Here is a 27,361-nt window from a genome sequence, read left to right on the forward strand (position 1 = left end):
ATATCATCACAAAATAGAATTATAAGAATACAAAATATTAAAGAGCAAAAATTTTTAAAATGTCTGAAGTCACTTGGTAATTACTATTAATTTATTTATATAAAATAGACCTATGAATGTGAGGGTTTAGAAGTTAACAAATTAATTAATTAAATTAAATTAAATATTAAAAATTATATAAATTAGCAGATAAAATAGTACTTCACCTAATATTAAGATATAGATAAATATCAAAAATAAAAATCTAAATTACGCAGCTACATTGAATGTGATGTGATAGCCTCTCTTATGTTTTCAACTAAATTAAATAAAAAATAATAAAATACAATTGTTATATAAATAAAAAATTTCATTAATTTAAATTATAATTTAAAAAATTACATAATCTCGACTTCTCATTATATCGTCTCAAATACTTACCTAGAATTTTTTATTTTCAGTTCTTAATATTTGAAATGGTAATTTTTATTTATTTATTTATATATATTTTTATTAAAAATATATTAATTTAACACCATAATTTAATATAAAATATAATCAAATTATATTTTAAATTTACACGAAAATGTATATAGATTAAAAGTATATACTTTTAATCGAAAATGAAAATAAAAACTTAATCAAAGAGAAATCCTTTTCCACGACTAATAAATCAGATGCTTCCAAGAACCATCCACTAAAATTTCCCGCTCTAAGCCACGTCACCGGAACTTTGACTAGGGAGTAACGTTGTCAACTCCCTATTGGGTGGGATAAGGACCCTACTATAGGATTGTTGTTATTTATTGTACTCTATGCTGGGGTACACCCTAGTACACCAACTTCAATAACACTATTCACAAGGTATCTCAAACCCTAGCTAACCACAAAAAAAATGCCCCCAATTTTCCTTTAATCTCTCTCTCAATCTGCCTGCTGGTTTTGGACTTGTAGGTTTTACTATGGTTTTGGAGATGGGACAGTGTTTTTCACTCTATATTTTTTGAGTGTGTGTTCCGGTTTGGTGGAGCAGTTTTGGTGTGATTTACCGGTGCTGATATTATATAAAGAGTTGCATAATCGCCGGATATGGCGTCAGCATGCGTGAACAACATCGGGATGCCGCCGGAGAATTTCCTGGACTGTCCCTCGGTGAAGTGTCCGTCGTATGGTTGGCTGAGTCCGAGAATCTCATCCAGTCGGGAGTTTCCCAAGGAGGAGACGTCGAAAGCGTCCCCAGCTAAGACTTCGGCGAAGAACCAAGCGGAATCGGATAATGTGGATGTGGAGAAGCTGGAAGACTCAGATCCAGAAATATCTGGAAAAGATTTCGTGGATTTCGAGTTCCGGCTCGAAGATCCGGTCACAATGCTTCCTGCTGATGAGCTGTTCTTCGACGGAAAGCTTGTACCATTACACCTCTCCACGATCCGGCAGTCAATGATATCAGTTCCAGCGTTGTCTGATGTCAGATCGCCTGACGATCCAAATTGTCGCCGGAGATGTGAGATATCCTCGACGGATCCCTACTTGTTTTCACCTAAGGCGCCGAGATGCTCGAGCGGCTGGAAGGAGCTTCTCGGCTTGAAGAAACTGTATCAGAACAGCAATGCGAAGCAGGAGGATCAGAAAACAGCATCGGCATTGTCGTCACATAATCATAACAGAAACGCTGCCAGAAGCCTTAAGAACTTTCTTCATCGCGGTTCAAAATCAGCATTAAATGCGTCCGTCGATTCATCTCTAAGTCTTCCATTGTTAAAGGAAACGGACAACGAGTCAATGCCAGTCTCCTCCCGGCTTTCGCTCTCTTCCTCTTCATCAGGCCATGAGTACAACGATCTTCCTCGGTTCTCTCTCGATTCCGATAAGCCTAGTAGTGTTCCTCGTAATACTCATCAAATCACCAGCAATCTTTCCAAAGTTCGAGTAGTCAAGCACAAAGCGGCATTGACGTCGGAAAACCCGACGGCGTCCGCTCGAGTTGGCAGGAGTCCGATGCGAAGGACGCCGGAATCTACAGTTCCGGCCCGTGATGTTTCGGTGGATAGTCCTCGAATGAACTCCTCCGGAAAAATCGTGTTCCACAGCTTGGAGAGAAGTTCCAGCAGTCCGAGCACTTTCAATGGTGGGCCCAGATACAAACATCGAGGAGTGGAGAGGTCGTATTCAGCTAATGTCCGTATCACTCCGGTTCTCAACGTTCCTGTTTGTTCGCTTCGAGGTTCGTCCAAATCTGGTGTTTTCGGTTTTCCTTTGTTCTCTTCGCAACAGAAGAAAGATAGCGGAAGTAATGTAGGAGCAAACAGAAGTCAGCAGCGCCACAATAAGAACCGTGCGGATCGGACTTGAGAGAGTAGATTTTTTTGGTAATAACACTTAGAGTTTCTTCTTTTCTTTTTATCCAATTAATGTGGATTTTAAAGTTATGTTCTGTTTTTGAAGGTTTCCCCTGTTGGGTGTGCTTGTTTTCTGTTTTTTCCTTGACAAATTTTCAGATTACTACTTTATGTACATAAGCGATGAACCAGGGGATCTTTGTTTTTGCAAGATGATTTCTTGTTATGATCCTTCTTTCCAATGCCAACTCAAGTTCCAAAACTAAAAGCTACATTTCAAATTTTTAAAACAAGAGCTGTAAAAGGGTTCTCTTTCTCATCGCATCTGCCTTTGCTTTTTTTTTTTTTGTCCGCGGGAACGTTGTGTGGAATCTCCTTTCTCTGTTTTTTCTGCTTTAAAAATTCTACACTCCTTTTTCATTCATGATGATGGACTTCTGGATTTTTGTGAGCATTAGAGCATGCATGTGACCATGATTTGCTCTGCGTTTGATGCTTACTTGCCCGATCCGCGATTGGTTTTCCGTTACACATGGGTATTTGCAATCCAATTTCAATTACCCAGAAAAAATAAAAGAAAAGAAAACACCAATTTCGAGTGTAACGTAACGTCATAACGTGGAAGATGACATACGCTGCGTGGACTTACCTGCGCGCATTCACTGTTGTATTGGTACTCTACTACTGTTCTGTTTTTTCAATTATTGATCTTTTTCTTTTCCAGAATTTGGAAATGATGGCGTCGTTTTTAATACAATATAAAACATATTCAGAGTCTGCCAGCTAGCCATTTCAACTCCCTGATTTATTTTCATAGCTATAATAAATAGAGAGTGCAATTTTCTTAATATCGTTCCTAGTCAGCAACTCTTGCAAGTTAGACCAAGAATTTTGTCTTCCCGAGTCTTGGATAAAATAGATAAAATACATCATGTCACTAATTTCATGATCTGCTTGTGTTTGAGGAGTATGCATAAAACTGAATCTTTTCCCCTTTCGGAGTTACTCTCATTATGCATGTGCTTATCTTGCTATGTGATTTTACCAGTAGGAACAGATCTGATGGATGCAGATTCTTTGTTAACTCGATTTACTTCCCTCTATAAATTTCAATTTTAAGATTCTTTATTGTTCTCAAGTTGTGCAAATGAAAATTTTATCTGAGCAGATATTTTCATTCTATTTTATCATTATTTTTCTCATGGTTTTAGGTTGATGCAATCATGCAATCAAAGTATTTATCTTTTTGTAAGGGTGGGGCAGTCTATGTTCTCCATAAGAAAAGCATGATAGTACTTTCCTTTTATGGGTTTGTCTGATATTCCCATACTCTTATCATTGCAATAAGAATTATAGAAAGGAATGGTTGTAGATCATGGTGTAGTAGTTCTTGGTCTATCATTTAACCTAAAAAAACATGTTTTGATATATATAACATTAAAGAATTAAAACACCAACCACCTCTGAATTGTGTTATATTTTCATCTTTTTTACTGTCCATTGGGAATCAACTCTGATTCCAGTACCTATTTTCATTTCAAAACTATTCTTTTCTTTTTCCTTTATTTCCTCCCTTGTTTGCCTTTTTTTTTTTTTTTATTTGTTATAAATTTTGATAGAACAGAAGAAAAATCCAAGCTATCTCCATCACCGGCCTCCCAGTCCCCACTAATTGCCAGGTGGGTTTTTACAAGCATATGGTGAAGGACCTGGAGGTCCATGTGTGAGGCAGGAAAAGAGCAATTATCTCTCCATCAAAAGAAGTTGTCATGGGAATTCAGTTGTCGTTATCTGTCTTTATGTCCTTATTCTCTCTCTCTCTCTACCTTGACAGGACATGAGATATTATTATCTTCTATATTTAAAAAAAATAGCAGTGGGGCTAATAAATATAAGATAATGGGCTGGGGCGCAGGTATTGAGGAAGCAAAGGGCGCTCCAACTCCAGCTCCTTGCCTTGACCGTCAGCTTACTTGTGTAAGTTTTCATCATGTTACAAGTACTCAATTTATATGCAACTCTGTAAATTGTGGTTGTTTTTGGTGATGATTTTGAATGATGAGTTGTTTGACCAGTACTGGTCCCACTCCCGGGGACTGGACCATACCATGCTTCTCTCCTTTCTCTTAGTCTTTTGAGACATGTATAATTGCGCATTCATCTAACTTTTTGAGTATGGGCAACGAAAGATGGAGTCTTCAGTTAGGCCCGTACGGTTGCATCTTTTTGGCCCCTCTTGATTCATGGTGGGACAGAAGATGGGAAAAACTCTTACATAAATTATGTTAGGTACAATCAAATTTATTATAAAATAGGTGTGATATATTTGTCATGCATGGATCATTTTTCTTAAATTATACACTAATCATATAATAATTTTATTTTACTTATTATATAATTAATTTAAATTAAACAATGCTCGTTATCACAAGCCCTTGTTCGTTTTGATCAAAATTTCAAGGAATGGTTCTTAAAAAGAAGAACCACTACACACCGACCATGATATCGATACATGTAGAGCACAGATTTTAATTTAATGGGAAAGGAGCAAGTAAGAAGGGTGGTGTAAAACATAAATTGGGAAGAGTTTGAAAAGGAGAGAGTAGTAAAGTATCAGGTTAGCACATAGTTGTGTGGAAGTATAAGGCAACTGTTTTTAAAACCTTTTTAACATTCTCCAAATTGTTTGTTTATTGGAAAGTACAGAGTCCACAGTCTCTGCCGCTTTGTACTTATCCACAAAACTCTCCTTTAAGTCCTGACCCATCTCATGCCAATATACATACATATTTATATAAATAGATGCATGTGTATGTATGTATGTGGGGTGGGGGAAGGGATCCTGACTCCTGGCTGTGGGTATAACCCGGGCAATGGCCATAGTAAAAGAAGGCGCTCGTGACTGTCGGTTCTCTGCTTCCACATTCCATCCCAATTACCCACATCCTCTCCTCTACTTTCCTCCATCCAAACACTGCCATGTTTACATGTTGATGTTTGATCCCAGCTCTAAATTAACACTCTTTTCTTGTTATTACAAAGCATGAAGGGAGCATTGAATAAGTCATAACTGGTAAAATGAGCTCTTGGTCTTGGGATATCCTATGACTTAGATTAAATATAGGATCTACAAAAGATACTCGATGCGAACGAAAAAGGACTTGATTCTTATACTCTTATTGATCATGGTCGTGATCGACCCTTTTTTGGTTTGGGAATAACCTGAAAACACAAGGTAAGAGAGCTAGGGTCATCTCGACGGGATCATTCCGACGTCCAAATTAGCTAATGGGTCTCATATAAAAATTTAAAGAGATAATAAGAGGTCGAATGCTTATAACATGACTTACCTTAAATGAACAACAAGTGGAGTATTTATGGTTTATAATCTTGTCGATGTGTAGGGAAATTTTCTAGCTTTTGTATTTAGAAGTCGATAAATCTGCTATCAATTTTACTAAAAATTGTTGGAAAGGTGAGCCCAATCCATAAAGAGAAATTTAAATTTGGTTTGGCCCATTCGGCACAGAAAAGGTTTAAAAACACTTGGTATAGTAAGGACTTATTAGCTGCTCCGCACCCAAATGTATGTCTACGGTAGACTGGTCGATTGGATCAAATTGAAACCCAAGTATCCTTTTTCTATCGTTGTGAATAATTTCACACCAACACGTGTTTGGTATGTAATAGGACATCCTCATTTATAATTCAAATTGAGTTTAGTCATATTTAAATTAATTATATAACAAGTATAATATACTTATTTTATAATTAATATACAGTAATATATACTACTAAATATCTATAATTAATATGACTGGATAAAATTTGATTGAGATAAAAAAATTTCTGATAGTAGTGGGATTAATAAGTAGGATTATGTGTGTGGAAGGAGAGAGCGTGGAACATCGCTGTCGATGTAAAGGTGAGGGGTTAAGCGATTCAAAGTACTTGGACTATGAAACATCAACAACTTTAAACAGCTGGTGTGCAATATGGATATTATGGGATAGGCAGTCAAAACAATTGGGGGGAAGGCGTTTGGACAGATGTTAAAAATGTTTCGTTTTCAGTGTTGACAATGTCCCTAATTCTTATCGTAATAATCATGAGGACCTGCATTTTTGGGTAACTATTCTTGCCTTAATCCTCTCATCATCACATAACTAGCTACCAAGACAACACAATATGGATGTCTCATCGTTGCACGTAATTACCACAACCTTCTCACTACTCTTACTCTTTAATTTTTATGGGGCATTGATGTCGCTTATAGTTTGATTGGTGTCTCATTTTACGAGATATTGACTCATTCTAATTTTGTTTGAACTGTACGGTTTTAGTTTTGAAAATTTTGGAGGTCTATAAGTTGTAATTCATTTGCAACTAATGTGTAACGTTTGCTTCCATCATCAGACTCAACCCGAGAATTGACGCCGTTTGTGTGAATAAAATCATGTGTTTATCCCAATCCCCTCGTTTGGTACTGATGAATATGTATCTCAATTGTAAAAATAAGATGAATATGTCGGTTGTTCATATATATGAATACATAAAACAATAGATGTAATCCATACTATTATAAAGAAAAAATATGCTATAAACACAAAATCGTGGTTTTGACACCATTACACTAACTTGTTATAATATCAAAAGCGCTTTTCAATCAATAAAATAATTAACTCTTTCAACTTTATGTAATTAACTTGATAAGCTAGTTTTTTTCCTTCCCTTTATTTATTTTTAATGCGACGTATGATTTGTATAAAGTACTCTAATTTATAATAATTTTTAAAATATATAAAATTATTCGTTATATAGTCGTAGAATCTACATGCCAAAACTACTAAAGTATATATAGTTACTTAATTGACATGGTATTTGATATGTGGTGCAGAAGAAGCGCCAACGACCGGATTCCTTTTTCCCGCGAAACAGCCCAACAGCAACAGGTACAGTGGTGGCAATGAGCTTACCTCAACCACTATCAACTCCTCCTATCCTCAACTCTAATGTTTTTTATTCCTTAAAAGTAGCATATAGTTAGTCTTGTCTAGCTTCATACATATATATAACTAAAAATAGCTCAACATCTTTATTTAAATATATATATATATATATATATATATATTTAAGCACAATACAAAACACAATGAGATGTCTCCTGAATTGCTATGATGGTCGTTTCAACAAGCAAGTTGAGGTGATGCATGACATGATTTACTAGCATAATTTACTATATTAAGGAAGTTAGTTTTTGCAATTTGCAAGAGTTGAATTTCTATACTACATGTGGTTCGTTCGATTTATGAAAAATTATAACGGGTTCTCTGAAATTTATTGTAATTTTTAAATACTTTTTTATTATTTGAAAAATTACAAATACTTCTATTGAATTAATGGTTACCTAACAAACACCCAATCGTGATAGCCCATTATAGGGAGCATGTGTTAGACGACCGCTAATTTTAAGAGGGTATTTATAGTTTTTGAGAGAATATTTAAAATTATTATAAATCTCAAGCAAGTAATGAATGTTCAGTTTAACATTAATGTGATTAATTTCTTCTTACTTGCATTGAAAATGAAAATATTTTTTATACGAGTTATTGTACGTTTTAATTGAAACATGGGACAGCACAACAAAACATTGATTCTTGACCGAAAATGTAGAGTTGCGTTGTTGATGATTGGAGGTAAGTGGGGAGTCAGCGTTAAGGAGAATGGGGTAGTGATTAACGGTGACCACACAATAAGTCTGATATTAATCAACAAAAGCTTCCAACGGTTTGAAACCTGATATTAAGACACTCAAGTACAAGGTAGGCCACTTCATTTGTTGGTATTAAGAAAATGCCATAGTTTTTTGGCCATTGTTGTTGGGCTTAACCTCCACTCCCGGACCCACAAGTTGTAAGAATTGTTTTAAATCATTCGTCTTAAAATTCGAATATAAACAACATTTCAAAATATATGTATTTGAAATCTTTGATCAAGACTTAATCGATGTGTGATGGAGTAGCACATGTATTATATTATATTGCTAGTTCAGATAAAAGCGAGTTATGAATAAAATTCGAATTCGGGTTTAAAGCCCTAAACCTGGTATGCGTAAATAAGAAAACTACACGAAATAAATTTTACAAATGTTCCAGGTTAGATGGAAGAAGCAATCAACGACCTCGCATGCAGTAAGGGATGATTTTCCATGTTCAAACTCCCAGTCCCAGGAGCATTTCCGTCTAACACGAAATTCCTCTGTTGACTTTTAATTAATTGATGTTTTCTGTTTTCTAGAGAGAGAAAAAGGAATAGGAATACATACTCATGAGTATTACGTATACATACATATCCCTTCAATTACTACTGTATCAATATCTTGTTATTAAATGAAGCGTACACTTGCCTACTCCTTCCATGCTCTATATATATACCTCTCCCAGTTTTGCCTTCTCCTTGGCCAACCATCTTCACCTACTTGTTCTAAGTTGTCTCTCTTCCACTCGGGTAAAATGAACAGTTTGGGCATGGTGGAGGCGAGACTGCCGCCGGGGTTCAGGTTCCATCCAAGAGACGAGGAGTTGATATGTGATTATTTGATGAAGTGGGTGAGGGGGGAGCAGAGTAATAAGAGTAATAGCCCTTTGTTGATCCAAGTTGACCTCAATAAGTGTGAGCCTTGGGACATTCCTGGTAACTACCTATACTCCATTCATTCTCCCTTAACTCATTTTCACGGCTGTCTATGTGAATTTGTATCCACATAAGCTAATCGATCGATTACACATGATATCATCATCATTATCATGTGTTAGTTTAATCATTAGAATTTTCCCATTTTTACTTATAATTAAGGTCTGATATTAATTGTTATTTTGAAAAAAAAAAGAAAATTTACACGCAAACCGTTTGAAAATCATTCGACAGATTAGGAGAATTCTCGGTTTTAAAATTAGTTTTTGGTAATATATGTAATGCAGAAAGTGCATGTGTGGGAGGCAAAGAGTGGTATTTTTACAGCCAACGGGACAGAAAATATGCGACGGGGATAAGAACGAACCGGGCCACCATATCCGGGTACTGGAAAGCCACGGGTAAAGACCGGCCCGTATGCGTTGATGGAACAACCCTTGTAGGAATGCGAAAGACTTTGGTATTCTACAAGGGCCGGGCTCCCAAAGGGAGAAAAACCGAGTGGGTCATGCACGAGTTTCGCCTTGAAGGAACCCTAGGGCCCGGCCCCAACACACCTTCTCTTCCCACAAAGGTATAATCAGTCTTAATTCATTATTAATTAGATAGTTAATCACTATAATTAGTCAAGTTGATGATTTTCATCACTTCACCTTATCTTCAACTTGTGAATATTAGGACAGGCTGTTCATCAGAAATATCTGACTTTATTCAGAATCTTTGACTTTAATATTAAATATTAATCCTGTTTTTAAATGACTAATTTCCTTAAGTCAGCAATCAGCCACCCTACCCTAATATAGGAGTAGGAGGATGTTTTCCCAAAATTTACGAATTAATTAATTCTACTGTTTCTGAATAAAATACTAATTTATTTTATTAATAAAGACAATCTTAAGCAGTGTCTGCCTTTCAAATGATTAGGACTATTTTTCGGTTTATTTATCTTTGAACAATAATTCATATAAAATGAGATAAATATTCACAAATTTAAATTCATAATTTCAAATTTGTTCATCAGACCTCATTCTTAAGCTTAACCACCAGATTAGAATATTATTAATTTTGGTTGATTTATTCTCTAATTATGTAGCATTATATTGGAAGCCCAGCATGGCTTGAGTTTCACTTTTTCCTAGAATAATACGTGAGTGCTGTTGCTTTATTTTAAAAGTAAATTACAACATCTTTTTATGAGATTTATCATAAATATAAATATTTATAATACGATCGTCTAATAAATATTCTTTTATAACAATCTATTTTAAAGGGTATTTATTAGATGGGCGTTAATTTCAGAGTATACTTGTAATTTTTTAAATCATGAGGATGTATTTTTAATAATTTCAAATCATGAGGATGTATTCTTAATTTTAAATATTTTAGAAAAAAATAAATATAAATATTTTTATCATACTTTTTTTTTTAAAAATATATTCAAAAAATGATTTAATTACTCAAGAATAGTTCAGGGGGGCAAAATGTATTTTACCCTAGTTAATAACTTAATTTTAGTACCAAATTAATAAAACTTTTTCATAAAAACTTTCTGTGTATTTTTTGTACCCATTCATTACTTAACTCTGAGTCTGTAAAATATAATAAAATTCAAACTATTTAATTCACTAATTATATATTATTTTATTATAATTAAGAGATATTTTTTTATTTAGTTTAAAATGCAAAATTGTTAGAAACAGAAATTCTTTGAACTATATATAATATAAGGGCATATTATCCGAAAATTTAATTATCAGGTGTAAGTATTTCACTTGTTAGTTTAGGGGGTAAGTATTACATAAAAAACAATTTAAGGGGCAAAGTGTATTTTATCCTTTTAATTATGACAAATTTCAGGAGCGTTGGTTGTAATTTAACTTTATTTTAATAGTAGTTATAATTAATTAGTGATGGAATTTGATATTGACAATTGTTATATTAATTTATGACTCATGATATATATAATTATAATCAATTTACTAAAAAAAAAGAAAGAACAAAATTGGTATAAAGAAGGAGAATAAATTTTGGTACAGAAGATTATATTATGCACATATATATAAGTTTGGAGTCCTGACCTTAATTATAGTATATTGGTTTAATTATTATTTCTATTTTTTAATATATGATTTCGGCATTTTAGTTTTATAACATGTTATAAGTGTAGATTGATCCTCCAACTGTAGAATAATTCATTTTCTTTTGGGAGTGTTTTTGCATGGATTGCGTCATGTACGCATTTCTAACCCTAATTATTCATGAAGTCAACCTTATTAATTTCTACATTTATATTGAATTCTGTATTGCACTTAACATATATCGTACATTTGTAAGAATTTTTTTTTATTAAATACATATACAGGAGAACGACTCAATAGCTATAAAAAAATTGATATTAAAATCAGTATTGAACTAACTATTAAGTAAAACACTTGTTGTTAATCTGCATTATTTAATATATATATTTTTTAAATAATTCATTAGGAAATATTGCTCGTTGTTAAATCGATTAATAAGTAAATTTCTTATATTAAATAATATAGATGAGTAACGAGAAGTTTATTTGCTAATTAATTCGAATTTTTAATTGAGGCATAGAGAATATGAATTTGGAGTAAAAATAGGTAGGGTTGATGTGATTGGTGATGATGTACAGGAGGATTGGGTTCTATGCAGAGTTTTTCACAAGAACAGAACAGAAGTTGCATCCAAACAAGAAATAACCGGAATCACGACTTCTTCTTCACCATCACCATCACCATCTCCATCTCTCCCATACAAATACAACGTCGCCGCATTTGACCAAAATATTCAGGCCACGACCAATGATCTTCATCATAATTATGAGCAAGTGTCCTGCTTCTCCATTTTTCCAACACCCCCTACTTTCTCTCTCATCGATCCCGGTTCAGACGTATCACTTCCACCTCCACCCACAATAGTTTCCCACTTACTGCATGCCGGCGCCGGAGCTTGGAATCATCTATAATTCCTTACTCATGATCGATGATCCGTCTTCAGTTGTGGTAGGAAGGTACTGATCATCTGATGTAGTCATTGAGAAACCCTGTGATTGTTTTGAGTTTTCATCAAGATTAGGGTTTTGCTGCCGTGAAAACTAATACTTGTGTGTGTGTGTGTATATATGACTGTTTAGACTACCTAGGATAGGGATTTCTACTACGTCAGTAATTATGAAAACAGAACTGAATGATTATGTTGTAGTGAAACTTATATTGTGTTGACCCTGATTTAAATGTTTGTATTACTTCTTTTTTGCCTGTATTTTTTTAAATTTTTTAAAATAGTATTTTTGATTTTATATTTTTTTAATTTATATATATATATGTAATTTTTTTTCCCCGACGAAAAAATAATAGCAAAAGTTAATTATTGGGATTGGGAATAAGTCAATGGAAACCATATTGACCAACGTTTGATGTCTGTCCAAGTTCTATATATAACAAAAGTGGCTTCTTAATTACATTTTGATTAAGACTTAAATACGTACTAGGATTATTAATTAATTTAACATTCCACTTGTCATATCCTATATATATATACACACAGTTGGTACAACATCTTCATAATATTTGTAACTAACAATTCCAATCCCCCCCTTTTAAGTGGAAAGTTTGACCATTACATTTTTGTATGTTTCTTGAAATAAAAAATGTCAACTAAAAACCAAATTAAAAAAATTCATTTAGGTTTGCAGAATTTTGCATGTTTTTTATTCAATTTGTATACACTTGTCATAAACTTTAATATTAATTATATTTTTGAGTTAATTATAATTTTAGAGTTTTTGTATAATTATAGTTTCATATTTTTCATAATAACTAACTTTAGTCCCGTAACTCAACCCACCATTAAATTTCTGATGGCAAGGCCACAGTTATATTATCGAGCCACCTCCCGACAATAACACATTACTCCTGAATATTTTTGTCTTGAGAATTTCTAATGAAGAAAATTGCTATATTTTGCCAAGAATCTTCGTCCACTCTCGTTAGAGTTAACGGCTTGCACATGATTTTTTCGTTCGAAACTTAATACTTCATATGTTTTTTGTACATATCCATTAAGTTATGGGGCTATTTTGATAAGTGTGGGACAAATATTACAAAATTTTCTATAATATAGGACTAAAATTATAAGTAGAGAAATATTTGTGAACTGGCGTATTTAACAGTCATGTGGGCAATACATGAACTTTTCCATAAAAAAGCAACAAGGGGACCTTTTCTGCACACCACTGTCAAATTATGTGACTAAAATTGAATATTTTGAAAAGAATAAAAATTAATAATTCTGCAGAATACCCTATACTATGGAATTAAAATTGCAACTAACTTATATTTTAAGTATACAACTTATCAAAGTTGACCTAATTATAAGGTCCATCCCAAAAAAAAAAAACTAAGTTATTAATTTCATATTTATTAAATATAAATATATATTATAGACCTTCTTCCAATGTCAAAGAAGATGAAATCAGAAGAGCTAAAGAATATATATAAATATATATATATATATAGTGCCAAATGTTACACAACAAAGAAGGGGTCACAATTGTTTTCCATAATTAAGAAAATTTGACTATCACTTTCATCCATTTATTTAAATAGTTATAATAAATTTAGGACAATTATGTAAAGAAAAAAACATTATACTAAATCCGCATGATCTCACGGCTGAGATTCTCTGACTTAATTTTTCTTATTTACTTGATGGATGGAATTATAGGACTCTGACACCACACTGCTGGTTTAAAATATTTTTCTAAGAGAAAAATTTTAATCCAAAACTAAGTTTGGTTGAATCCGAATCAATTTTATAGTAAGTGTAATATATTTGTCTTATAATTGGTCTATAGTTCGAAAAAATGATCGATCACATGACAAGTGTATTACATTTGTTCTGTGATTGATTTGATCCGGCCAATCCTGATTAGAATTTTGCTTTTCACAATTATATTTAAAAAAAAAAAAACGAAGGAGGTGGAGGGAAAAATTTGAAAAATTGTAAAAATAGACACCCACTCAGTCTATAAAAAAAATCATAACATTTTAAAGAATAAATAAAATTTAATTAATAGTCCATGAGGACATTTTGATCAGTACATCATAAAAATTTAATGAAAATCGAGATTAATGAATTGAGTTAATTGTTAGGCAGATGTTAAAATTAAAAGAATATTAGTAAATTCTCAAACAACAGAGAAGTATTTGAAATTATATGAAATTTCAAGAGAGGTCGTTGTAATTTATTTTAAAAATTATGAGTTTGGGTAGTGATAATCATAAGTTTAATTAATATTCGATTTGAATTAGGGTAAGTAAGATTATTGGAGCCCACAAAAACCTAAATATTATTGTAATAATATCCCAAAGATTCTTGAAAGGAACTTTTACCAAACTCTAACTCTAATTATTATCGTTTAAATACCAACAAGAATTTAATACCCCTTTAACAACAATATCAATAATCTATTTTGCGGTTGCATAATTAATTTTAAAAAATGCGATGACGGGAGTTTGGATTCACAATTTTAATAATTAATTATAGAACGGCAAATTATAGTTAAATTTCAAAACTAATCTTATATCAAGTGGCTTTAATAAAATTTAATGGATAAATATATAATTAGATAAAAATAATTACGGGAGGATTTAAAAAAATTACAAATTGTAGCTTCTGTTTAAATTAATAAAATGAAATAACAAAAGTGATTATTTTTTTTTAAAGAACCAACAAAAAGAGTGCACAGTATAAAAATTTAAGTTCAAACAACAATTACATACCTCCATAAAAAAATTACATAATTTCATTAAACATTAGGAGAAGTATTTATAATTTTTTAAATAATAAAAAAATATTCGTAATTATATCCAATTTCAAGATTATTGTAATTTACCCACTAATTATTTGTTTGTGTTTATTCAACAAATTTGTCCACAATAATCACAATATAAAAACTCGGTTTCAGGTCCATAAATAGTAATTTTCCAACAACATTTCAGACATATTTACTAAATAAAATTATTAATCTCAAATGGAAATTATTACAAATTCATATTTATTTAAATAAACCACTCTTATACATTTATAGAAATAAGCGTTGATGGTAAAAAACCAAAAATAATTTATGTAATGTGGGTGACATTTCTAAAAAATATATATGTATATTTCTTCACAAAACAGAAATAATTTATGTAAATAACGTTAACAAATTGAACAAGTGGAGTAATAGAAGACGCATCCACTGTAAAATACTTGAGAAATTACAGTGCAGAGACGAGGTCATAAAATGTATGGTTCTAGACAGTTTTTTTCCATATTACAACATGAACATCAACATGCATATGGTAATAGAATTACTGTGACAAAGCACTTGTGTTGTAGACAAGAAGTGCTCCCCCAGCAAGAATTCCGACTAGGGTTACAGCCCATATCGCCAGACCAGTTGTACCTGCACCCCACCCTCCCTACTCATCAGTACTCAATAATATTCATCTCATGCCTAAATAATATTTTATTATTCGAATTATGTGATCGTCTGTCGATTAATTTTTTTTATTGAAAAAAATATTATATGCACAATATATATGATATTTTAACTCTACATTATTCAAAATGTAAACGTAGTCATAGTTTGAATAGAAAATTGTAATTTTCCTAATGTCATCTCATTACATGTGATTTCAAATGTCTCCATTCTCATTTAAAGCTTCGTTTGTAAAATAATGATGATTTTTTTTTTAATATTGAGTCATTTAAAAAAAATTTTTTTTTTTTGGCGAGATTTTTGTCATTAAAGTCAAATCAATTCATTAAAACACACAGCAACAAAGAAGATGAAGCTAATTACCCCCAACGTAGACGTCCCCGCTTGGAGACCACTCATCCTCGTTGTAGATGGGACTGCATCCAATATTTCAACATTATTAGAAAAAAATGCACGCACCTTCTCTGATATTATAAATGAGTAAATTATTTCTTATTAAAAAAATAATAATTTATCCCCTTATATTTTCTTTAAGGAGGTAACTTGCTTTATATTAAAAAAACATGAAGGTAAAATATTATTCTTTTTTTACAAAGAGGTAATTTACTCATTTACAATATCACGAAATAAATTTCATTAAACCTTATATCATTATATATATATATATATATCAATCCAATTTTGTAGTAGTAGAGGATTTAATGAATAATATTTCACCTGTATCCATCCACGTTGGCTCCATACTTGTCTACGAATTGGTACACACCCTTTCCCTGAATTATAATCAAGTACATAAATACAAATATCAAATAGTCAGAAAATTTTTGATAATATATATATATATATATATCAAATACTATTAATAAATATGTATAATTAATTTTAATATCTATATTATAATATATCAATAACTCTGATGTTTTCATTATTAATGATAATTGTCGACCTGATAAAAATATTATTAACAAAACTTGTCAACGAGGTGCATCTCAATTAATGAAGTTAAAGCTCTATAACTTTAAAAATCACAAGAGTTGAACAATACATATATATAGGATATTATTTTATTTTAATAGTAGATATTGTTCTACTTTAACAATATTTGTTTATTAAATATAATTATATATAATCTTGATAATTAATATATTATTGTTATAGATATAGATGTTTAAGATTGATAATGATAATTAATTTATTCAAGAAATAATAATTCATCACTTTCATTCTTAGAAAAAAAAAAGTTGGTAAAATTAATTAATCATAAATAGGAATGATTATGGCCAAAAATAAAATAAAATAAAAAAGAAAGGTTATGTAGGTATACGAACCGTAGGCTTCCTTCCGGAGGCATCGACGCCGTTCCTCAACTCCATACCTCCACCAAGTCCTAAACACAAACTAACGATTAATTAACGGAACATTCCACCTCTCATAATAATTCATAATTCAAAAAAAAAAAAGAGTATTAGCAGTAATTAACCATAAGGCTTGTCAGTCTTGATCTTCTTGCCACCACTGGCCACAACTCTGAACCTGGTGGTTCTGGCCAACGACGGCAGCCCTCTCACGGCGGACTTCTCAGCCGTGAAGGGAGCGGGCTTTAGGCTGACTGAACTCATGACTGCGCTTGCCATCTGCTTCTTGCTCGCTGTGCGTGTGTGTGTGTGTGTGAGTGTGAATGCCTGCCTCCCAGTGTATAATATTAACAATATAATCAGGAATTGGCGATTTCCATTTGGACACGTGGCGGGGCACCTGTGGTTTGATTCTGGATATTATGCTACCAAGCTTATCAATTGGGAACTGGTGTCTGAAGCAGTTGTGGCACTGGATCGTCCTCCATATCCTACTGTGGGACCCCTGAAAATCCCCACCCCCTGCCTTATTCTTTTTTTTTTTTTTAAATTATTATTTAGTATATTATGTATTAATAAATGAAATATATTTTCTGGTGGAAGTGGGAACTTCACCATATATTTGATGGATTACCACTCGTTTTCAGTAATATCAAAGCAAAGCAAACAACATTCCAACAAGTTATCCCATACACAAACAGTATTCTTCTTTTTTTCTGAAATTATGAATATATTGTTTCTAAATTATAAATTCATATATAATTCCATTTCATTTAGTTAACCTCAAAGGAGAGCGTAATCATGTAGACATGTAGAAGCGTTATGTGATTGCAGTTTTACCAACTCTGAACCATGTCAACTATGGTTCGAATCAATGGTTATCGTGTAATTGAGTTGATATTACTCTCCTCATTGATGGAGAGGATCGTGGGTATCCCTTACCCTCACTCATTTGTGCTTAAAAAAGAATGTGGTCCAAATGAATGGTTATCGGTCCTTCAAATCCCCTTTGATGCAACTATTTTACTGTTCAGAGAAACAGATTCCATAATTTATCGTGGTGAAAATTACCACATGATCCATTTTGTTTGCAGTTTATAAGGTACTAAGCACTTTAACAAACTTTGAAGCTGCAGCGATGCCGCTGCATATGGCACCTTCGACATTTGGCGTGACGCAAAAGTCTCCACAAATAGCTAATCTCTTCTTTCCTACCCACAGGCATTTCTCCTCCCCGGCGACACTGGCAGCTGGGAAAGCACTTCCCCTGAAAACACACACATCAGTTGAGGACAGAGTTTTTGAAATAGTTATGAGTTTGCATGTGCTTCCCAGAGGAAGATCATCGAACTGGAGAGAGATACAGAATGCTGCACCTAGTCTTTTCAATTTTATTCATATTCCTAAAATGAATAAGTTGCCATGTGGATCTCAGGATATAAACGATACCAACCATCTATGAGCTTTCATGAAAAATGGCTGTGAGATGTGAAGTCCGGTGCTTCGGAATTCTTGAAATAGTTGCTCAGCTACTTTTGTCAATAATGCAGGAGAAGGCTTCTGCAATCCTGTTTGAGAAATAATATGCTCTGCATATTCTGTGGTCGAATGCAGCACCCAGCGCTCACTATACACAAGGGAAACAGAATTTAAACACACTAAAATGGATGGGTCTAAAGTTATCCAAGCTTGTTGAATATCAGCTACCACAACCAGTAACACAAACCTAGTGGTAGAACGTCCTGGCTTGCTGCTATCACAATAAGCCCAGCTTAGAACTTCTGAGTTCTTGAAAGAAATGCCTTTTGTAGGTAGCTGAACCAGAAGAGAGAAGCAACGGTAATAAAATTGTGCAAACTGGAAAAATGACCTAGATAAAACTTGCTCATAAAGCACTTTCATCTTTGGAAGAGTTGTTTATGCACTGATTCAGATTTATATTCACAACTCTGATAGTTTGGAACCAGGCTATCATAAGAAAGAATACAAGTATGATGATAAGTAGTTTGGACGTTTGGTTACACTTTTCTAGACATCACAGGGTGCCCAAACACACTTACCAAGGAAAGAGGCTGTTCAAATGCCAACATAAGAGCAAAGCATGGTAAAACTGGAATTTCTTTAATCTGCAAGGCCGTGTCTGAAACTGAAACCAAATCTTCATAGAAAAAATAACATAATTAACAGGAGGAATACAGCAGTTGCATCAGATGTTAATCACACAGTCAGGAAAAACTGAGACAATCTATTTTATACACTACTGACAGAAAAGGAATATGAGGGCATATTTTGACCCAGAATTTATTAGATTGCAGACAAGAACAAAAACCAATATAGTAATATGTTCCCAGTCACCAATTGAACTGCCCTTTTGGACCTCTTTCCACAAGTGTAAAAACATTTTCTTCTGTGTATCAAAGAAGTGAACAATATGCATAAGGGAGCAATATTTTTGTTAGTTACATCTGATCAACAACATTAGAGAGAGAGAGAGAGAGTCTGGTGACCACTGTGAATAAATGTAAAACAATCACACACAGGGTTGCTTCCATTTGTATGCAGCCTTTAGATGGTAAAAGAAGAGACATGTATGAATAAGTGTATGCAGCAAGCTGTGAGCTCATGATATGCTACAGGAGAGTTTGCCAAAGCTTTTGGGAAATAAATTGAAGGATTTGGATTGACTTTCAAGAATTACATTTAGAAATTAGAAAGCAAATAGTCGGAGGAAAACATAATTTTTTAAGCACATTCAGCCTCCAAACTCCCAAAATCACCAGTAAACACATTCAAAAACAGTGTTTTAAGACCCAACCACTATTTTCAATTTATAAAATGTTTGGCCAAACTCCCATTAAGCCAAGCAGATGTATCAGTTTCTCCCAATTCCACTGTATGCACTTTCTACAAGACTTAATGGAAACAAAATCATGCATATATGAGAACAACTGGAATTAGAAAATTGACAGAAAAACAGAAACATTTTAGACCAAATCACTTTTAGCAACATACAGGCCTCAAATATGTTAGGCAAATATTTAATTCATACCAATAGGTGGTGGTTTGCCTGTGACATTTGTAAACCTGGACGAAAATGTGCTTTTATCTGATGCCACAACCCCCTTAAAATTGCCAACATCTTGTCCATCCAAGCTCCGCAAGGACCATGCATCATCATCCTCTGACCAATCCAGTGTTCCAATTCCAAGCCCAAACCTGGTTTCCACTCCTAAGAGAGAGAAATACATTACTCAAAGCGCAGTCCGGAGCAGAAAATATGAACATTAATTGCATACCAGGCTCGTGGCATAATGCTCTGCAGATAGAGTTCATTCCAGGGACACCAACATATCTCTTGTTTGACCATTCCTGGATTAATCTAAACTCAGGAACATAATTGCTGGAAAGACTAAAATCATTTCATGCTTTCAGAGAGTTGCCAGAATTCAACATAGACAATACAACAGATCAGCAAGGTTCTTAAAGCAGAATGAATTAACATTTAACACACAGCCACATAAGAAACTCAAATGAGGAGGTGGAGCATGTTTATGCACAAATGTATTAAGTTGAATTACAGACTAACTAAATAAGATGTGGCTGATTTTTAGTTTGTGGCGTGGTCACCTTTCAACACTGAAGTATCTGGAAGGTAAAAATTCAACAACTGTTCCCACTAAGGCTTACCAGTTCTGATGGCTATTAGTCCCAAAAGTTAAGGACAGGGTCTCGTGGTTGTAACAGACAAAACAATTACATCATTCACTATGGCAAACTCATTGATAAGTCGTGACTAGAGAGTATCATAGTAAATATCCAAACAAAAAACTGATCTTTAACTAAGAATAACAAGTCAACAACCCATTGCAACAGGCACCCTACAACTCTTGAATATTCACAATTTCTGAAGCGAATTATAAAAACCAAACAGGACAAACAACAAATTGATCAACTCTACTTGATAAATTCCTCTAAAGATTCAAAACTCGTTTCTCACCTCTTCAATGTCCACAAACTTTTTAGAGCTAAAATCAAAAGAACCAAACTTTTCCTTCCACTCAGCGACAAGACCTCTTGATTCCCAGTCATTAACTAGACTTTGCACCTCTAAATTTCCAGCACTCACGGTGAAGTACGGCGCACCGTGATCAAACAATAGCTCTCTCCCATCTTCACAAAGTTCTCTGGATCAAATAAACAATATCCGTAACACCATATACGAAAGTTTTCAGACCCCCAAACACATAACAAGAACAACCACCTTCGCTGAGACATGCGGCCGCCGGCACCTCTGGCGGACTCGAAAATGGTGACAGATATTCCATTCTTAGCCAGAATTGACGCGCAGACTGCTCCTGAAACTGAAAACTTCAAAGGATCAAACGTCAGATCAACATATGAATTACAGCTACAACATAAATTGATCTAACGTAATCCAAGTAAAAGGAAATCTGGAAGAAGGTTGCCACTCACTCCCACTGCCGATCACGGCGACCTTGGACGCAACTCCGGTCATGGCGGTGGCCGTAGATTCGATGGTTGTTCTTCCCAATTCAGATAATGCGGAATGTTGTGTGGAACATCAACTCTCATATTCGTCTAAACTAATAGTCGCTAAGTATGTGGTGGTAGACTTACTGTAATAAATGAAGGAGCGCTGTTTGTTAGGCAGACGAATGCTTCTAACTAAATTCTTACCCAACTTCATATTTTTTTTAAAATTATATACCAATTATAAATTGTGAAGAAATGAACAATGAAATCCAGTATAAAAAATAAAATAATAAATTATCTCCGATGTTTTGAGAATACGACGAGATTATTTTTTTTAAATATTATTTCATTTTTTAAGGAAATTGATAAATTCAGAATATATAGTTTTAGGAGATCATTAGGTCAACTTCTAAAAATTTTATTAAATATTTTATGAAGTTTATAAACTCACTCAAGTATATAGATCTTTTGTAAATCAATTTTTGGAGATCTCTTATAACTTTTGATTTAAATTAATTTATTTTATAGATAATTATATTTCCTTTTCTTAAAATTTGGTATAATTACATATAAATTTTTTGTGATTCGAAAAATTACATTTAGCACTCATGAGGTTTGTTTCCATCTAATATATAAGTCTATCCGTTAGTCAAACCTCGCTAAATTTATTGATATTAACAAAAAAACTAAATCAAAATTAATATTTACCATCGATTGATTGATTAATGACTTATTGTAGATCAAAAAATTTTTTTCGAACGACACTACCCTTATAATAAAGATATACCTCTTAACATGCGTTAACGCGTGAAGACAAATGATGTTAATTTGGTCATAAAAGATTTATTTGACCTGCAATAAGTCAATAAGGGGTTAATATAGATTTTTTTTCTTAACTTTTTTTTAATATCAGTAAATTCGATGAATTTTGATTAATTGATAGATATATTTGTTAGACGAAAGCAAACATCAGAAGTGTTGGATGTAGTTTTTCAAAACAACAAGAGTGGTCTACATATAATTTCACCGATCACCGAAGATGAAAAAAGACGAAGGTAATTATCCTTTAGATTTAAGTAGTTCAAAAAATAGAATCTATGAAACAAAACCCTTTACAATTTATTTTTAAGCCCTTAAAATCACCCCATAAATAAAAATTCACCATACCAGGAAAAAAGAAAAAGTTATAATAATGATCTTAAATTAAAAATACAATATAGGTAATCTATTAATTGAGTTTGAATTCAAATATTCACAGCCTGTAAATTCAATATAATATATACAAAAATCATTTAAACAAATAAAAGTTGAGTTATGTTCACATACACTTTATTATTTCTTTAAATAAATTAAAATTCCCACAAACATAATAAATTAAAATAGAACTCACGTGTAAAATAGAGGCATCAATTTGACTTGACTTTCAACACATTGATTGCTAAATGTTAAATCCCCTATGACTATGATATTGCTCATGACTTTCTTGTTTTCACATTAAAAATAAATTATTTATTAAAATGTACAAATTTCTCACAATAGTAAAAAGCCCCCAATTCAATATTAAATTCTTATGATTTGACCAAATGTTTCTCTGATTATCTTTTTTGATTGCCGGCTTATAAACTTAATAATTCATGCCTAAAAAATAATTAAGGTTACATCTTCATTGAAATATTTAATTTGATTGAATAATTTTAAAAATAATTTCAAATGTCTCTATATCAATATGAAATATCTATATTTAAAGACTACTAATAACAATAACAATCATATATTAATAATTAATATCAGTACTAATTATTGATATCAGATAAATAACATAAAACAACACCTAAATTAATATCTCATATGTTAGTGGAGTTGGAATCCATCAACTTAGAGTTACGAGAACTCAACTTCGTTTCATCAATCAATTATTAATAATTAATATACATCAATTACTAATATAAAATATGTATTATCAAATAATATTTACTGATATGAGATATCAACAAATAACTTTGAAATTAAACTAAATTTCATAACCAAAATATTAATCTTGTAAAAATAATTTTAGATGAAACAACCCAACATACAATCCCCAAAGAATATCTGAAACGACGTGGTAGGAAGGCGGACGAACCAAACCAACCCATGGTTGACTTCGGGCGGCACTGACTTTCATCAGCTTGTTAAAATGTCAAGTGATGAACAATAGAAATATGCAGTTGGGCTTTTCTTATATTGTCAACATGAATTAATCGTCGCCGTGTGTACGCCCAAAGGCAGTATCCCTTTGAATTTCATAGCATCATCTTTGAATGTGCAGTGAAGCTTCCTATATTCTGTGCATTTCTTGATGGACTATTCGAAGACTTTTAGTCTGCAGCAGCCCTGGTTTTACCTAATTTGAAGCCCCGGATGTTCTGCTTCTCTATTTCTCCCAACTTCTTTTTTTTTTTTGCTTCAATTTCTGGGTTCTTAAGGTGTTTTTCTCAATTGGGCTTCTGTTAATTTTACTTTTTCTGCAGTATTTTTGGTGATCTGCTTGATTATGAGTTAATTGTGCGTATTATCTGTGAAAGATTGAGGGCCATGGTTTGTTAAGGGATATATAATCATCCTCCTAATTTCTGTTTGCTTCTGTTTTTTGTTAACTTTTTGGGGTGTTTTGATTTTGGTTTTAAGGTGTTGATCATGGGAGAGTTCTTGATTGCACAAGTGATTTTCACTAATGATTTATGGAGTTTACTCATGAGTTTTATGGTCTGTTGTTGATTGTGGCAGGGGGTGATTCTGTTCCTTTTGGAGGTGTCAGTCTGTAGCTATAGTGAGGGAAGTGACTGGGAAATCCTACAGTTATGACCTGCTTTCCATTCTTATTTGGTAGAAGATTGGATTCAGCAACTGGAGATCCTGAGCTTGATGATGGTATTATTTTAAGCTTCTTCTTGTAAATGTACTCCTTATAATTAGGACTTGCTAATTTTGGGTCCTTACAATTTTGATTATAGTTTCTTCTTGGGTGTACTTGCCTAAGCCATTATAAGTGTTTCTTGAATAACTGTATTTCTGCATGTTTTTTATGATGATAACCAAACTCGTGAACTATATACAGAGCTCTCGGGAGTGCATAATGTGCATCTTTACTCGTACAAGGAGCTGAGAATCGCTACTGATGATTTTAGTCCAGTGAATAAAATTGGGGAGGGAGGATTTGGTTCTGTTTTTAAGGTAAATGAAGTCTATCCTTGAGTTTTTATTCGGGTAGAAAATATGAGTAACTCTTTTTAGTTTGGAGCTGACTGTGGGTATACTGAAAAACTCTTGATAAGTAGGGGAAACTTCGGAATGGGCAGATGGCAGCGATAAAGGTTCTCTCTTCAGAGTCGAGACAAGGAGTAAGAGAGTTTTTGACGGAGATTCAAGTGATTTCAGACATAGAGCATGAAAATTTAGTGAAGCTCTATGGTTGTTGTGTGGAAGGCAATCACAGAATCCTTGTCTACAACTATCTTGAGAATAACAGCCTAGCACAAACACTTCTTGGTATGCGTCTTGTCATACTTTAATCTCAATCTCATTAGTAGTGTCTTTCTACCTCTCAGGATAGAGTTCTATTCTTTTCCACCTCGATATAGAGCTAATGGCATAAAATGTTCCGGCAATCCTGTGCTGGAAGTAACTATGAAATGAGAATAATGATGAGTAAAAGTTACTATGGGCATCTATTTTTCTTGTGGGGGATTGATCTTTAGTGGTCTGACCAAAAGGGTTTTGCTCTGAGATGAATGTTTCTCTTGCACATCTTTTAGGAGTTACTTGTCAAGGAAATGATATGCTGATCTTGATTACAGATGAGAGCGTGACACCCAGTTCCGCGCTCAGATCAGTTATTCCCTGGTGCGAGAAATAGTATTTAATCAACTATTCTTCTACAGGTGGCCGTCACGGGAACCTCGAGTTTGGCTGGAGAACACGGGCTAAAATTTGCATTGGGGTTGCAAAGGGACTTGCCTATCTTCATGAGGAAGTGAGGCCACATATTGTACACAGAGACATCAAAGCCAGCAATATACTTCTTGACCAAGACATGACCCCCAAAATTTCTGATTTTGGTCTTGCCAAGCTCATCCCTCCAAACATGACTCATGTCAGTACACGTGTAGCGGGAACCATGTAAGTCGTAGACTTTGCTGGAAGTGTTCAAAGAATGCATGATTTCATGAGCTAATCTAAAATCATCATCCAATGCTGATTTTTTTTTTTTATCATTCAATGCAATTGAAAGTTAACAAATCTCTGCAAACTGGCGTTGGATTAATTTGTATATCAAGATGCATAGTGGGCCAAGTTGGGCTAACCCAACCCAGGACCGGATTGAACAAATAAAAAATTAGGCTGGTTCGGCCTAGGCCCGCTTGGACCAGGCCGATCCTAGGAATTAATAGCTGGGACCAGCCCAGCTTAGTGGCCTAGGACCAGTTGGTCCCGGATCGGGCCTATTGGGCTTTTTTCCTTTTAAATTCATTATATATTCTTAACTATTTATTTTCTATATATAAATTTTCGTGTTGTTTAATTTATTATTTATTTATTTCATAAGACTATTATAAATTTAAGTAATTATTTATAAGACCTCAATATCATAAAAACAAAATAAAACAAGAACATCTGGGCTTGATGCGGGCCTGAGTTTTAAAATGAATCCAATTGGAGCTCACTTAGAGGCCCAGGCCCGCTCCAAGACCGGTCATGAACAGTAGTGGTCGGTCTTGGGCCGGGCTTTTTGGACTGGTCCGTGCCGGTCCTGGTCCAACCCGACACACTGTGCACCTTGATTGGTATATATTGGATGCCGTCGTAGTTGTTACTTTCAGAAGTTGTTTAATAGTAACTTGATTTATTTATATATGTCTAATAGTGTAATCAATGCTGCTGGTTTCATTTGCCACAGTTAACTTCCGAATACGAATCATTAGAAAATAGCACTTCACAGCAAATTTGAGTGTTGTAACAACATGAACATCTTATGAGCATTTGAAAATATGCGGCGTTTTCGTCTTGGTTTTTCCCTAATTATGTGCTAACTTGATTCTTTGATGATTGTTTCAGAGGTTATTTGGCACCAGAATATGCAATAAAAGGCCAACTAACACGTCGGGCGGATGTTTACAGTTTTGGTGTTCTCCTTATTGAAATAGTCAGTGGGAGATCCAACACCAACACACGATTACCTGTAGATGAACAGTATATTCTTGAAAGGGTATGCACTTCCACAGAATCTTTCATATAACCCAGCTAATACATTTCTTTGCGGACACTCACCAAACTTAGAATTCTTTGCTGCAGACATGGAAACTTTTTGAGAGAAAAGAGCTGGTTGCACTGGTAGATACGTCGCTGAATGGAGATTTTGATGCTGAGCAGGCTTGCAGATTCTTGAAGATTGGTCTGCTCTGCACTCAGGACTCTCCAAAGCTTCGACCCTCTATGTCGAATGTTGTGCGAATGCTCACCGGTGAGAGAGCTTTTGATGACCGCACAATAACAAAACCAGGTCTGATATCCGACTTCATGGACCTCAAGATCAGAAACGATCCCAAACCAAAGATGGAAACTAATCATACATCTTCAGATTACAACTCGTCGGGCTCCAACACGTTGGAGCATACAACATTGACCTCAGAGCCTTCTTCCCACGCTACCACGGTGTTCACACCGGTATATGATAGGAGCATCTGAAGGCAAGGGGCTGTGCCTATGAATTGAGAGGGATTGCTTGTTTTATAGAAACTGTGTATTTTTTTTTCTATTTTTCTATTTTAATTGGCATTGTCTAAATAGTTTTACTGCTTTTTCTTCTTTCTTTTGATGGTTGTGTGCAGACTCTGAAGCTTGTGCTTTCATGCCATAGCTATGTAGATACAGTCATTTCATGAAATGAAAAATTAATCAAAAAGATTAGTGTATCTGGAGCATCACAGTCGTCCATTTTATGGGTGTTCCAC

At 33.6% G+C, this 27,361-nt stretch overlaps 5 protein-coding genes across 11 annotated transcripts; 3 read left to right on the top strand and 2 right to left on the bottom strand.

Annotated features, from left to right (window-relative positions):
* The first annotated feature begins 799 nt into the window (after positions 1–799).
* LOC105176533 (uncharacterized) lies at positions 800–2,529 on the top strand. Its single transcript, XM_011099357.3, has one exon. It carries the CDS (start codon positions 1,069–1,071, stop codon positions 2,329–2,331), a length of 1,263 nt encoding a protein of 420 aa, XP_011097659.2. The 5' UTR covers positions 800–1,068; the 3' UTR covers positions 2,332–2,529.
* Positions 2,530–4,237: 1,708 nt separating this feature from the next.
* Positions 4,238–12,306, top strand: LOC105176532 (NAC domain-containing protein 21/22). Of its 3 annotated transcripts, XM_088876951.1 has the most exons (5): positions 4,238–4,295; positions 7,216–7,270; positions 8,839–9,011; positions 9,299–9,585; positions 11,668–12,306. In XM_088876951.1, the coding sequence occupies exons 3-5, from the start codon at positions 8,846–8,848 to the stop codon at positions 11,998–12,000; spliced, it is 786 nt and encodes a 261-aa protein (XP_088733077.1). In that variant the 5' UTR covers positions 4,238–4,295; positions 7,216–7,270; positions 8,839–8,845; the 3' UTR covers positions 12,001–12,306. The 3 variants fall into 3 exon arrangements, with proteins under 3 accessions (XP_088733077.1, XP_088733076.1, XP_088733078.1); XM_088876950.1 differs by lacking the exons at positions 4,238–4,295; positions 7,216–7,270 and having other exon boundaries at positions 8,636–9,011; XM_088876952.1 differs by lacking the exons at positions 4,238–4,295; positions 7,216–7,270 and having other exon boundaries at positions 8,636–9,011; positions 11,688–11,947.
* Positions 12,307–15,261: 2,955 nt separating this feature from the next.
* On the bottom strand, positions 15,262–17,215 carry PSBR (photosystem II subunit R). Its single transcript, XM_011099359.3, has 5 exons — positions 17,003–17,215; positions 16,851–16,909; positions 16,240–16,295; positions 15,886–15,938; positions 15,262–15,486 (listed from the first exon to the last, which is right to left on the bottom strand). Exons 1-5 carry the CDS (start codon positions 17,154–17,156, stop codon positions 15,392–15,394), a joined length of 417 nt encoding a protein of 138 aa, XP_011097661.1. The 5' UTR covers positions 17,157–17,215; the 3' UTR covers positions 15,262–15,391.
* Positions 17,216–17,848: 633 nt separating this feature from the next.
* On the bottom strand, positions 17,849–21,538 carry LOC105176535 (FAD/NAD(P)-binding oxidoreductase family protein). 2 transcript variants are annotated; one of them, XM_011099360.3, is made up of 9 exons: positions 21,351–21,538; positions 21,139–21,238; positions 20,875–21,061; positions 20,174–20,246; positions 19,927–20,106; positions 18,938–19,035; positions 18,604–18,692; positions 18,331–18,504; positions 17,849–18,144 (listed from the first exon to the last, which is right to left on the bottom strand). In XM_011099360.3, exons 1-9 carry the CDS (start codon positions 21,391–21,393, stop codon positions 17,973–17,975), a joined length of 1,116 nt encoding a protein of 371 aa, XP_011097662.1. In that variant the 5' UTR covers positions 21,394–21,538; the 3' UTR covers positions 17,849–17,972. The 2 variants fall into 2 exon arrangements, with proteins under 2 accessions (XP_011097662.1, XP_011097663.1); XM_011099361.3 differs by having other exon boundaries at positions 21,139–21,245; positions 21,351–21,528.
* Positions 21,539–23,479: 1,941 nt separating this feature from the next.
* On the top strand, positions 23,480–27,322 carry LOC105176536 (cold-responsive protein kinase 1). 4 transcript variants are annotated; one of them, XM_020698817.2, is made up of 7 exons: positions 23,480–23,635; positions 24,138–24,281; positions 24,469–24,584; positions 24,689–24,899; positions 25,292–25,529; positions 26,466–26,616; positions 26,703–27,322. In XM_020698817.2, exons 2-7 carry the CDS (start codon positions 24,212–24,214, stop codon positions 27,093–27,095), a joined length of 1,179 nt encoding a protein of 392 aa, XP_020554476.1. In that variant the 5' UTR covers positions 23,480–23,635; positions 24,138–24,211; the 3' UTR covers positions 27,096–27,322. The 4 variants fall into 4 exon arrangements, with proteins under 4 accessions (XP_020554476.1, XP_011097665.1, XP_011097664.1 ...); XM_011099363.3 differs by having other exon boundaries at positions 23,484–23,836; XM_011099362.3 differs by having other exon boundaries at positions 23,484–24,281.
* Positions 27,323–27,361: the final 39 nt, after the last annotated feature.

Source organism: Sesamum indicum, linkage group LG13, assembly GCF_026168435.1.
Source record: "Sesamum indicum cultivar Baizhima isolate 11 linkage group LG13, ASM2616843v1, whole genome shotgun sequence".
Classification (NCBI taxonomy): Eukaryota; Viridiplantae; Streptophyta; class Magnoliopsida; order Lamiales; family Pedaliaceae; genus Sesamum; species Sesamum indicum.

What these genes read in the sequence shown, in the direction of transcription:
- LOC105176533 (XM_011099357.3), top strand. Translation starts at nt 1,069, where the DNA reads ATGGCGTCAGCATGCGTGAACAACATCGGGATGCCGCCGGAGAATTTC.
- LOC105176535 (XM_011099360.3), bottom strand. Translation starts at nt 21,393, where the DNA reads ATGACCGGAGTTGCGTCCAAGGTCGCCGTGATCGGCAGTGGGA. An exon ending in CGCCGTGATCGGCAGTGGGA is followed by an intron (nt 21,239 to 21,350) that starts GTGAGTGGCAAC and finishes TGAAGTTTTCAG; the next exon opens with TTTCAGGAGCAGTCTGCGCG. An exon ending in AGTTTGTGGACATTGAAGAG is followed by an intron (nt 20,247 to 20,874) that starts GTGAGAAACGAG and finishes AGATTAATCCAG; the next exon opens with GAATGGTCAAACAAGAGATA.
- LOC105176532 (XM_088876950.1), top strand. Translation starts at nt 8,708, where the DNA reads ATGAAGCGTACACTTGCCTACTCCTTCCATGCTCTATATATATACCTC. An exon ending in TGAGCCTTGGGACATTCCTG is followed by an intron (nt 9,012 to 9,298) that starts GTAACTACCTAT and finishes TATGTAATGCAG; the next exon opens with AAAGTGCATGTGTGGGAGGC. An exon ending in CACCTTCTCTTCCCACAAAG is followed by an intron (nt 9,586 to 11,667) that starts GTATAATCAGTC and finishes GATGATGTACAG; the next exon opens with GAGGATTGGGTTCTATGCAG.
- LOC105176536 (XM_020698817.2), top strand. Translation starts at nt 24,212, where the DNA reads ATGACCTGCTTTCCATTCTTATTTGGTAGAAGATTGGATTCAGCAACT. An exon ending in AGATCCTGAGCTTGATGATG is followed by an intron (nt 24,282 to 24,468) that starts GTATTATTTTAA and finishes AACTATATACAG; the next exon opens with AGCTCTCGGGAGTGCATAAT. An exon ending in CCTAGCACAAACACTTCTTG is followed by an intron (nt 24,900 to 25,291) that starts GTATGCGTCTTG and finishes ATTCTTCTACAG; the next exon opens with GTGGCCGTCACGGGAACCTC.
- PSBR (XM_011099359.3), bottom strand. Translation starts at nt 17,156, where the DNA reads ATGGCAAGCGCAGTCATGAGTTCAGTCAGCCTAAAGCCCGCTCCCTTC. An exon ending in CCTCCGGAAGGAAGCCTACG is followed by an intron (nt 16,296 to 16,850) that starts GTTCGTATACCT and finishes ATTATAATTCAG; the next exon opens with GGAAAGGGTGTGTACCAATT. An exon ending in CGGGGACGTCTACGTTGGGG is followed by an intron (nt 15,487 to 15,885) that starts GTAATTAGCTTC and finishes GGTGGGGTGCAG; the next exon opens with GTACAACTGGTCTGGCGATA.